Raw genomic sequence first — 12,905 nt, 5'->3', positions numbered from 1 at the left:
ATTAAGGCATCCTATTAAGGCATCACATATTCATGAAGAAATTGTAAAATTATGACTAGTTTTTTCATGATTGATAAACAAATCACATGAGCAATTATAACACTTCGCAAGTGTTAAAAGTTTAATTACTATAAATAATAAAATATATAATTATGAAAAAGAACTTCTCCGGATAACAATAAATATGGAGTTTTGTTATATTAATTAATAGAAAAAAAAAAAAAAATAAAAAATAAATAAATGTTATTATTCCAAAATCGAGAAAAACACAACTTTTTATCTTTCAGGAGACATTTTATTGAAAATATTCTTTTTATGACGACTGTACGAAATTTTTGATCTAAAAATACAGATAGAGTGTTAGTCTTTTTTCTTGCATTGCGTAAAATGATTAATTGTTTTGTTTTTTGTTTTAAATTTCTCAAGTTTATTTTTGGTAAAATTAAAACTTGATTATCATGAAACGTTCTTGGTAAATTTTATTTTCCTGTCTTAATTTAATGTACATTAATTTTTTGTTTTAATTAATACTTAACTTCAGGATTGCGTTTAGAAATTTTTCTCCTGAAGTTCACAGATCTTCAAGCCTAGTTAGTAGCAAATAATCGCTACTAAATTGACTTGAAAATTTGTGAAACGTGCGGTTCGATGAGGGTCGAAATGTAAGTTACCTGATGTTTTGCACCTGGTTCGTTTTTTAGGTAATTTTTTATTCCTTTTTAAACATGACGATTAATTATGACGATGAATGATGACGATTATAAATAATAATTAAAAGGAAAAGGAAAAAAAAATTTCAACGCGGGTGAAAAAAAAAAACCCGGACTGAAAGCTGGTCAAAGTTCAAAGCGGTTGTCTCACTATTTGATATTTTGATCTTTAAATATTTGTTATGGTTACTTGCAACAGAATAAATCAATAAAATATATAAATATAAATCAATGAATAACAGTTTTTTTTATAAAATCTGAAGATTTGCTTAATGCGCTTGATGAAGTAAAGTGAAAGACTTAAACAAATCGTTTTAAAATAATGCTGAGGGGAATTCATTTGAACCAGAACAGAGAATTAAGAGATAAAACAGGTGTTATTATAAAAGATTTACTTAGTCTGTATAATATTACCAAATAATTTGCGCGATAAATACCAAAAATACGTTTCAACATTAAATTAATTTGTTTATTTAGTGAAATTAAATATTTTCTAGATTTTTATTTAAAATAATTTCATCTCCATAAACATTTTTATGTTAAAATTTCGTCAATATTTTCACTTATCGTTAGTTTTTAATCAACAAAATATATGTCTGTTGCATTTGTAAAAGCATTATTAGATAATTGAAGTGTTATTTTTAGAGGAAAGACTTATGAAGTTTTTCCGAGCGTAACGATTAAAGAATAAAATTAACGTGCGTTCGTAAAATTAACCGAGCGTAACGATTAACGGTATCAATTAAATTGTAATATTGAAATTCCGACGAGTAACTTATTCAATTAATACGCAACTTCAAGTAATTTGCTCGAAGGGTTCGTCATAACTTCCGTAAATCAATTAATTTGCTCGAAAATTCCGTTAAAAAATTACGAAAACCATCGATTAATTGATTACGATCCTCTCCCGTTAAATTGTCAGAAAATTTCGAAACTGACGATTTTTACGATAATTACTTTCAAATTTCTTTTTTAGAAACTCGTTCGTTACTAACGTACTATTAAAGAATATTATACACCTACATAGCACAGCTTCACTTTTATTGAAATTGTCATTAAAATTTTTATAATTATAAACTATTTAAATAACTATTCTACATCCTCTGTCTCTTCCTTTAAATCTAAGACCTCAGCATTTTCTTTTTCTTCCGAGTCATCAATAGGAACATGAGATATCAAAGGCAGAAGCCTCTGGATGTTCAGCTGAACGAAGGCCAGTCTCTGGGCTGTGTCAGGCTTCAATTTTGTTCTTTTTTGGGTGATTATCATTCCAGCTTGTGAAAAGGCCCTCTCTGAGCTTGATGATGTGGGCGGAGTACACAAGAATGCAGGTGCCAGACTAGCAAGCAACGGTAGATGCTTCTCATTTGATCTCCACCAGTCCAGAGGGTCAACCTTAAGAAAAATTTTGCACAACTTTAAAAATAAATTTTAAAAACGAGCACAAACACATGTTATCCGCAAGTTTACGTCAATAACTAATTTTTATGCTCGAGCGAGTATACTTTCATCAACAGTTACTGACAAAATGTTATGTACTTCTAATAACAAATTATCAGTTAAAATCTTTTTTATTTCAAATTAAAACTTACGTCTAGGTCAACTTTTGAGAAGGCAAAGTATCTTTTGAATTCTCTTTCCAATGGAGGGTGCTGATCCTCATTTTCAGGTCCAGTTGGGAAAGCCATCTCATCCAAATGCGTTCTTAAGATTTCATCAATGTCCTTTTCTTGGCTCGGTAGCTCAGCATTAACATCGTTGTTCTTGTTGTCATGGCGATCATGGTAAGCTTTTGTTGAAGTGTGTTCTTCAATAGTCTTTTTCACAAGTGCATCCTTTTCATTGCTGATGACCAAGTCCCCGTCCTCATATCGTTTCTGGAAGTTTGTCTTTTTTAGAAATGAACCTCTAAACAGGGGATCAAACAAGTTTTCCATGGCGTACGCTTCTATTTTGATGCCTCCCTCAGGGAATCTCTTGTCAAGTTCCTCTTTTAGAGTATTGCACCATTGCACCATCAGACCATCAGGATCCTCACCAATCTTTGCCTGTTCAATCTTTTGCCTAAGAAAGCTGATGAAAAGTAGCATTTTGTGAATGCAAACCCTTTTGTCCGTTGAAAGACTCTCTGACGTCTCCCTGAAACATGACAGGACCATGAGTATTTTTTTCAGAAGGTTGAACTCATCAGCAGTTGGCACATTCTCCCATCCAGGAGTGTTTTGTTTCAACTGTTCCAGTGGTTCCCGCAGCTGTGAGTCCAGAGATCATCATCTGATGACTGCTCCAACGGGTAGCAACCGGGGCAGGGATAACCATGTATTTGCCTTAAAGAAAAGTATTTATTTCAATCAATTTCGTATTGCTATTTTTTTGTTAAAATAATTAAACTATTTCAATTTGCTTCGTAACTACTTTAAATCCTTTTCTAAGCCTTAACTAACTCACAATGGTTAGCTTCACACTCTGCAAGAAGCTGCAGCTATGCTAGATGAGAGTGATGTATCCTGGTTGTCACTTTCGTCCTGGCATCCATAGCAGACTTCAAGACATCAGCCTTTTCAATGGAGTTGCTGAGAATCGTGTTCAATTTGTGATCTGCACATTGGATTGAACCACGCATAAATATAGGATCGGGATGTCCCTTCATATACAAAATTACAACAAAATAGTTTTGACGTAAATATCTTCCGATCACAAACAACAAGAGATAAATTTCATTATCCATACCTCAATAAATTCAGTAAACTTAACAATACTAATAAAGATATCAGTAAAAATTAGACTTTAAAAAATCTTTCTTTAAAATGAGAAGTGATTTGGTATGTGGAGCACTATTTTGTAAACAAATAAAATGATATAAATAACACCATTTATAAAAAAAACCCATGTCGTAATTTACGAATTTTAACGCAAATTATTAACGGAAGTTTCGTAACTGACGTAAAGATACAAATTATTGCGATTGAATTTTCAATTAATTCCGTTTGAACGTAAGTTTCGAATCAAATAATTAGGCTTATTACGAAAATACAACTAATTTAATCGATTTTCGGAAGATCATTATTTTCCTCGTTCGCAATTAAACTGACGCTATTTCGGTTAATCGAATTTGTAAGTCTCCTCTCTAGTTATTTTACAATATGAGTTATTCTATTGGAATAATAGTATTTGAAATATGTGGCGACCAAATCCTTAATTTACATAGATCTTATTGACAAAGAAATGCATACGAACTAAGTATATTTTAACAAAATAAATATATTATAGCGCATGAGCTTTGATAAGCATATTTTGGCACATGGACTTTGATGAACATATTATAGCATATAAACTATAGGTTTACAAGAACTACAGTTTTCGTACCTATTTCCTTCTTTTGGCTTAAAAATATAATAGATCTATTACAATCCAATTTATTATTACATTCCTCTTGGAAAACGGTCTTTAATGACGTGTCTTATGAAGAGCAATAGAGTAGATGTAAAATAGGGCTTAGAGAGAGAGTGATCTGAGTTGTCATTAAGTATAACCTTTTATATTACTTCTACTGATACTTGTAGTTAGCACATGTTGACTACAGTGTCGACACATGTGAAAATGTAGGGGCTAAAAATTTTGAAATACAACAGGGTTGGGCCCGAAGGAACTATGATGAGTATTTCAAACGGCTCATAATCTTCAAATATCATGGTAAAACCATATTTCCAGCGGAGTGGTTTTCATAAGTTTTACATTTGCGAAAGCAACGGTCCCAGGTATCCAAGAGCAAATATAGGGGTATACTCAAGACTTGACTCTAGGTGAGAGGTAATGGCATATTACAGCGTGTGCTCTGGCATGCACAAGAGCAAGCAAGTTGTTTTCTGTTTTAAAAAATATGTGTGCATGCATGCACATCATCACGGCTTTCATGCATGCACATCATCACGGCTCATGCCAACCCTTTTTCCCCCTTTAAGTATTGACTGATTAAGCACATTTACATGGAAGGTAAAGCATTTTTTCTTTACCACAAAACACCTACCAAACATTCATCATCAAACTTTGCAATAGGATCTATACAAATGAATACTACTATTTCAATTGTCCCTATTCCAGCGGTGAGAGTGACTGAGATTCGAAGCCCATCGCAAGAATTTCTGAGCTCCATCCCTCCTCCATGGAAATGCTTATCGGAGACATTTGACAGTCCACGACTAGATGTTGACGGCTTCCAGTTTACCACTCGTTAGCAGTGAAGATTAGAGAACAATCAGCTTCACTAAGTTTTTGATTCGTCTCAGCAGATACGTCTTGTTACTACCAGATAGCACTCAGTACGTCTCCTAAAAGAAGTATCTGGGAAACATACCTTGTAAATAAATTTTAGAAGGAACAACATCTAAAGTAATAACAACTTTGGTTGGGTAGAAGACAGCAAACGTTTTTTCTGTTTATATGCCGAAGTTGTAGAGCTGGAACACATGATAAGTATATACTTCAACGAATGACACGCGATGTTTACATTGACGATCCAATCTGCCTGAGTTGATCACAGTTCACAAGGCCGTGACTGACTAATTATTCAATGGGGAAGTCGAACTTTCCAGTGTCTTCTAATGGTATTCTAGAAGCAAGTTCATGAGATTGCACCGCGTCAAGCCGCAGGGTAATATTAGTAAACGAATAGTATATTCTCACGTTGGTGCTGGTTTTATGATAACCTGTGACCGGTCAGCAAAGTAAATCTCATACTCAAGCAGGTCACCGAACGAGCAAGAGTGGAAGGATTCTCGGCAGGTTAAGAACTTGAAATTTGAAGGGTGTGCTGAATTGAGATGGGTTTTTGCCAAATAAAGTCGCGAGGGTGGTATTAGGTCCAGTAGTAGCTTCAGCACTTGTACCATTACGGAGTAGAGTTAGATTTCTCGGCTAAGCCTGGTCATCAACTCTGTTGGAGCCTAGAAATAGTAGTGCTTTGCGTTGTTGTTAGGTATATATCCTGAACTCCCAAATATTCACTTTTATTAACGCTCTGAATCTCCTGCCTCTGCACGCGTATGCTAAGTTTTTCTATGATTGCATGCATGAGGTTGTTAACAAATTAAACGTTCGCTATGGGAAAAGGTGGTTTTAATAGTGATGATGAGAGTTAAGGTCTCATTGTTATAAAGAGCTGAGCCTCTCCAATCTCTCATAGAATAAATTATAACCGTTTAAAGTGAGGAAAACATAAGATAGAAAATTTCAGGGTTAATGAGCAAAACGTTACATACTTTGTTGATGTTGTAGGAGGTGTTAGTAAATTGGTTAGAATCATGAGGATAGGGGCAGACTCTGTTGAGCCAGTTCCCGTTTCCACCATTGAAAAATGGGGATCAGCTATGATGTCCGGAACCCAAAGAGCCAACCATGTAATTTTAACCATAGATAGAGAAGCTGCTTCTTCATCCGGAATTTAACTTTTCTTGAATAAATATGAAACTTACTAAATGGCTTCATTCGTGGAATTCCAAAACATGAGCTACAGTCAGTAGAAATTATAGTCAATGAGCTAGAAGAAGATATACTTATGAATGCGGAAAAAGTAAAGGATTCAGAGCAACGCAAAACTATTGTGCTAGAAAAGATTGAGGCTCTGAAAAGACTCAAATCAGCTGATGAAAATGTTGCTGAGCAAATCAAAACTTAGGAATAAAATTTCTAAGAGTTACTGAAAAAAGGGCTTTAAGTAGAAGAATTTGGGATTCAGATGCAGCTGAAAACCAATTCAACCGACTTTGCAATCTGTTGAAATTCACCACCAGTGAGCATGTGACACTCTAACAAAAAGTTGTTGCCATTTTACCAACAGCTATTAGCAAAGTAATTAAAGCGATAGTAGAAGGTGTAAAAGCTGCAGCAATGTCCGCGGCAGCAGTTCTTCCGACACTGGCAATTCCACCAGGTCCACCAAAACAATTAGGTATTCTCGATAATCTAAAAAATGCACTACGTTGGCTCGCAGATAAAGCTGCTGCAGCTCTACCGGGAACTATTGGCTTAATCATTTGATAGATCTTCCGTGTAACTGCAAATGTTGTCAGTTGGTTTGCCATAAATGTGTGGGCATAGAACTTGGTTGGTAGAACACTAATCGTTGATGCTTAATCGCGTAATAAGTTTATAAAGGCATTTTCGCGAACAATCGCAGCGTATTGGTATGCCCTTATAAACTCTTCTGTTGGGCAGACCAGGAATACTTGTGCCGTCTAACGTTTCTCTAAGATCTTTAAGATCAATTTTGCTTTTTCTGTTATAGTTCCAACTTTTATTGTTCCAATCTTTTATAGTTCCGACATCACTATTATTTAACACGGACATGTTAAATGATAGTGATGTCGGAACTATACTAACATTCAAGACGCACAGTATCTAAAAAACATCGAGCGTTGCGAAGAAAAAAGCAGGGTTGTGGAGATTAGTAAAATCTTCGTGAGTGAAAAACTAATTAAGTAATCTGATATCCACGGTAAGAAACATCTTCGCATTGTATTTAAAAGCAAAAGATGTCTACCCATGCTTATAAAAAGGCTATTGCTATCATATGGCTAAACCTACCAGGTTGTTGGCACTGGCGGACTCGCCGTTAACTTTGCCCTCGAAATGGGAAAAGTTGCAAGAAAGTCTGAGCTGAAATTTAAAATGCAGATGCTCAGTCAGTAGCAAACTTACACATTTTCGCGAGTGCCCACCTAGCCGCCGCACTATGCATCTTAAAGCGCAAATAGGGCTTTGTACATATTTTTAAGTGATTTCTCATATTTAAACTTTTTAAGGGTTTTTTTTTTGCATCCAGTTTTTAATTCACTTTTAAAAAAACTTATTATTAGTTTTTTAAAACTTTTGATATTTAAAGGGTTTTTTCAAGGTTTAAAAAAACTCATATTTTTGTTAAATTCCTTTCAAAATATATGATAAAAGCTAAATTTCGACATTATTTTTATGCGAAATTAAAATAGTTATATATTCAATTGAATGTAACACTAGAAATAGAAAAGAAAGGTTTTTGAATTGTATTTTTTTGTTGCTTTTTTGATTTCATTAAAAGTTTTTTTGAATAAAATATAGATACTGCCAATGAAAAATATTCAGGCGACCTCTGTGACCTCCATGCTTTAAAATCCTTTTTACAACTGTGAGTTGTATTAAAAAAACCCGAAAATTTCTGTCTAGTAAAAATAAGTTCCGTAGTTCAATAACATACGGTATATGATTCGGTCTCAGGGCTCTGTTTTAAGCTTTGCCTTTCGATGGCTTTTATAAATTATTAAAATAGTGCTTCCACTCTTCGTCAGCTTTTAATACATGCGTTCCCACAAAGGAGATTTTCTTAAGAGTTTTTGAGTATCTTTTGGAGGGTGAAGATTATTTTATCAAAAGTTTAGTAGGAATATGATAACCTACATATTATTTGTAAGGTTGGAGGTGGTGGTCAAGGTGGCCAATCTGAGTTTCAAAATGCAGCAACTATAAAGAGAGGTGCAAATGATTGCACTGGGTTTAGTATAGTGTTTTTCCTGTTGAAGATTTGAAGTGGAGATAAATAACATAGAAGAAAGAAAAGTTGTAATCCAAACAGGGCGCTACTCGACTTTCTCCCCTATTTTTATGATTGATACTGATAGAGAATTTTATGCTAATTAAGAATCGTATAAAAACATAGGTCTCAAAATCAATGGAAAGTGCTCTATCTGAAGTTGAAAGTACAAAAATATACGACAAATATCTAATATTCGCCATCTTGAATAAACTAACTTAACGGTTGGTTTTGTTTTCAAAAGGAAATAATGCCAGACCGGTTTTTACTATGAGAAAATTTTTTTTGGTTTAATATAAACAGCTAAGTTCCCTCGAGTATATACTTTTTCTTTTACTTTTTTTTAAAATAACAAACTTGTTTTATAAGAAAAATGTACTATAAGCCCCCAAAGTCTTAAGAAACGAGTACTTCGGAACTTTTCGATAAGAAATTTAATATATTAAAAGTTCGATGAACATTTCCTAATTTGTGTTCTGTTCAGGGACAAGCCTTAGGAATATATGACATTGATGAAGTTCAAACTATTTTAGCTGACTGTAAAACATTTTATCTTACTTGATAACATGTTTTCAAAGTGCATTTTATACACTTTTTTCACTTTCGATAATTTAGCAACTTTTTGTACTTTTTAGTATTAGAGTTGCAAAAAAGTGCTCTTAAAATAAGAAACTTTCTATTACTAGCTCATTTTCTTTGTTCCTTTTTTAAAAAATGTGTAATCAGACAGAAAAACTAGCTATAAAGCGAAACTCTTGCGAAACTTGATTCCTTTTTGTGAATTTTAATTTTATAACAGAATTTACGACTATTCTCCGGTAAAATTAAATCTTTAAACTCATCCTTACATAAAAATTTAGGCCCAGATGACCAACTTTCACTCAATTGCTTAAAGCAAAAATACGAGTTGGAATATCTGCAGTATTTTCCAATCCTGCTACATGCCTCCATTTCTACTTCTGAACCTCTTTCCTAATCACAGCTTCACGATTTTCCACCCAAGGCTTTCAAGTTCTCTCCTTCCCTTTAATCCATTGTAAAGCCACTTCAGAATCTGTCCAACAATTAACATTACTAGTAATTATTCAATTTTCCATTACACGTTTCACTTCTCCTACTAATTTGCTCAACAACAAACAACCTAGTTCTAACATAGAAGCAGACAACTCTTTCAATTGAGCTGCCTTCATTTCGGCTGCCAAAAAAATACTCTCACAGCAACACTTGTCTTAACTCTAAGATAAACAACTGCACAATATATCTCTCTTGAGCTTTGACAATTCACGTAATTCTGCCGAAATTATTCCCTTCTCTACTTAAACAAACGCAAATGTCTTTACTCTTAAAACACTCAGCTCCTTAGCATTTCTCAACAACTCTTTCCACTTAAACAATTTCTCCACTCACGCTCGCATCTCACTCCATTTTTTATCTACACAAAATATGAAAAGTTATTTTTAGTCTGGCTGTTATAGGTGAAACATTGCCTAACGGATCGTAAAATGATGCCGAAACTTTTATGATATTCCTTTTTGTTGTTTTAAGCTCACATGAAACTTTTATAAAGTCATTAAATTGGAAAATAATTTAATCATTTTTTGATTTCTATTCAATTCCTAAAACTCTTTAATACTCATGATCACTTTTACCCAATTCTATTTCTAAGTAAGTACTGTCATCAAGATTGCTTATTGAATTTTTTATTTCCTTATTTCTTACTATTTTCTAATTAAATTTAAAATAGTGTTGTAATTTTTGAATGTTTGTTTTCCGTTTTCTTAAATTGAAACCACTTTCAGACATAACTATTTTTGATTTTTTATAAAACTCTTTACCCTTCGTTACACTTTCAGTTCCAGATGTGACCTCATCAACGTATAACTCTTCAACAAATCTTTTTAAAAACTTGCAATAAGATTTTTCATTTTTTTTGATGTGATATCTTATTGTTTCATTTAACAAAAAGGGGCCACTAGTCAGACCAAATACTACCCTTAAAAATCAATAAACAATCAATTCGGAATCCTGTTCTGCGTCAATATTCTTATATCAGAGAAATCTTAAATAATCTTTATGCTCACTAGAAATTTCTACATTTAAGAAAGCTTTTTTGATATCTGCTAATATGGCAATACAACTTAATCGGAATCGCAGTAACACATCAAATATTTTGGATAATAGATTTGGCCCTGAATAAAGACACTCATTCTAGGACAACCCATTGTTAGAACAGGAAGCATCAAATATAGCTTTCATCTTATTAGTTTCCTTATCTCTTCTTACAACTGGTCTATGTGCTAGGTAGTGTGTTTTTCCTGATTCCTTAGCGATTTCATGGTCAGGAACTCTTTCAAAGTTTTTTATTCATTTTGTATTCTTTAAAAATAGCGTCATAATCACTTTACAAATTCTTATCATTCAAATGTTGCTTAAACTATTCAATCTAATGTCAAATATATTGTAGTTATCTGGTAAACAATCATGATCTGGTTAAAAGGGAAGCTTAGTTACATATCTTTTACCATTATGCATAATATCATTTTCGAATTTAAAAGTCTATATAAAGGCCACAACTCTCCGGCAAGTTTTTTAAAAATTAAAATCAAAAGTTCATCTGGCAGTTTCTCCTTAAGGATAGGAATTATCTAACAGCCGTAAGCTGCTGTTTTTATTTTTAGGGATCTAAGATTACGAACACAGCTCTCTTTATCCTAATAAAGTTTTCTTAATTCTTCTAGATCATTGAAATCTTTCATTTTCTTTATTTTGAACAAAGAATCCATGTGCTGAAACTAAAACTTGTTTATTCCCATACCTGTTAGTCAAGATTTCAATTGCCTCTTTATAATTTTCTGAACTAAGTGAAAGTCCTGAAACAGTAGCCAATATTGGCATTGCAATGCTTGGCCGGACCAATATTTTTTTAGATAGCTAAATCGATCCACATCACTTAAACCTTCATGCCTATAAATTGATAAATTAAATTGGTCCTAAAAACCTTGCCAATCTACGGGATTCCCATTAAAAACTTGGCAATTCTAACTTAGGTGAAATGCACTTTGATTGATTTAAAATTTTAACAGAGTCTTTATCTGATATATTTATTTTTATACTTTTTAATTTTAGTGTCACTCCAGCCATCAATACATAATAAAACTCAACTACTCTTGCACTCTCCAAAACTTCATTGTCAATTTCCTCTTGATCTAAATTGTTTAATATTTCCTCATCAATATTGTTTAATCTCTCGTAACTCTGGCTTAAGTTATTTTTTAAACCTATTAACTTGACATAGTTAAACTCCTAACTCTCTAATTCCTCTCTTATTTCTCTCAACAAATTTCCAAAACTAACTTGTAATGCTCTCCTTCTCGCTACTTTGCAACTTAATGCGGTCGCCAATTTTATATAAATATGTACAACAACCCATAATAAAATCGAGTTTTCGTCACAATCAACACTTAAACAAATAAATTCTATCAAATCTTCCTAAACAAATTACAAATACCATACTCCATTTACTTTAATGTTCAACAACTCAAACTTTTCTTAAATCTTGATAAACTTCTTTCTTTAATCTTTTAATTCGGTATCTCTTCATAGTTTTTCATCGGGCGCCATGTAAAATCTCGAGGATTAAAAAATGATCTTTTCACTTTGGAGATACTGTATTTAATTGGTACAAATTTGAAAAGTGCGAAAGCTGCTCCACCAACAGAATATGTAATTAAAAAACAGGTCTGTGAAAAGAACGTACTAATAAACTAACCATTAACAATAATAACAGTAACTAAATTACAAAAATGCCACATTTTACAAAACCCATTTACAACAATTATATAATATATGTCACTTTCAACATGCTCCTTTAAAATAATAAATTATTACTTTCACTTTTAACAGTGTTAAAAGATTATTTTTAGTCAATAGCTTATTTGTATTTAAAAAAGTTTATAAGTTTTTACTTCTTTTTAGCAAGTATTTAATTAGCGGTAATAATTTTAAAGTATGAAAACAAATATTAACACTGAGGAGGAAAGCAGTATATTAGCTTTATTATAACATGTGAATAAGCAGCTTGGGCATAAAATAAAAGTTCTACAAAGTGCACGGTTAGAAAAAGCTAAGATATATAACTTGTTAGAAAATGTTTTAGACACTGGTATTAGTAATAAAGTTTCAGTGGATATAACGGGAGATGAAGCAATAATTTTAGGTCGTCCTAACGTCATGGGTAGTAGTAAAAAGCAAATGCGTCACGTAACACCTTATTCTTTCGTAGAGCAGCGAGCAATTGCAAACATTTATAAAAGAAGTCCCAAAGTGAAAAGTGTTGGAAACTACAAAATATACTTATTACCTTATGAGTTGTATAGACTTTCCTAAGGACTGGAACTAAGTATTAAATTTAAGCGCACAAGATATTGAAGGATGCGAAGGAATTTGCAATGAGAAAAAGGAAAAGTTTATTAATGGAGCATTATATAAACTACAAGAAGCAATAAATGGTCCAAAAAACCATATTATAACTAGCGAAGCTCTGGCAAGGTTTATCTTTACGATGTTTTATCTGCAACCTTGCACAGCTTTTCCTGAAGAAGGGAGCAGATTAATTATGAAATTAGGGTATGTAG

At 32.8% G+C, this 12,905-nt stretch overlaps 1 protein-coding gene across 1 annotated transcript; it reads right to left on the bottom strand.

Moving 5' to 3' along the window:
* Positions 1–1,610: 1,610 nt before the first annotated feature.
* On the bottom strand, positions 1,611–3,300 carry LOC149884384 (uncharacterized). The gene is made up of 2 exons (XM_090098410.1): positions 2,303–3,300; positions 1,611–2,105 (listed from the first exon to the last, which is right to left on the bottom strand). Exons 1-2 carry the CDS (start codon positions 2,867–2,869, stop codon positions 1,800–1,802), a joined length of 873 nt encoding a protein of 290 aa, XP_089954536.1. The 5' UTR covers positions 2,870–3,300; the 3' UTR covers positions 1,611–1,799.
* Between the last annotated feature and the right edge of the window lie 9,605 nt (positions 3,301–12,905).

Source organism: Hydra viridissima, unplaced genomic scaffold (assembly GCF_058129835.1).
Source record: "Hydra viridissima isolate aposymbiotic clone 2 unplaced genomic scaffold, HvirCarnegie_v1 scaffold_9, whole genome shotgun sequence".
Lineage (NCBI taxonomy): Eukaryota > Metazoa > Cnidaria > Hydrozoa > Anthoathecata > Hydridae > Hydra > Hydra viridissima.
Note: the sequence above shows the minus strand (reverse complement) of the source record. Positions and strands in the feature narration are given on the sequence as shown.

Bases quoted from the DNA above. Each gene is read 5' to 3' on its own strand.
- LOC149884384 (XM_090098410.1), bottom strand. From the start codon at position 2,869: ATGGTCCTGTCATGTTTCAGGGAGACGTCAGAGAGTCTTTCAACGGAC. The intron at 2,106-2,302 runs GTAAGTTTTAAT...ATTTTTCTTAAG, and splicing joins TCTCAAAAGTTGACCTAGAC to GTTGACCCTCTGGACTGGTG.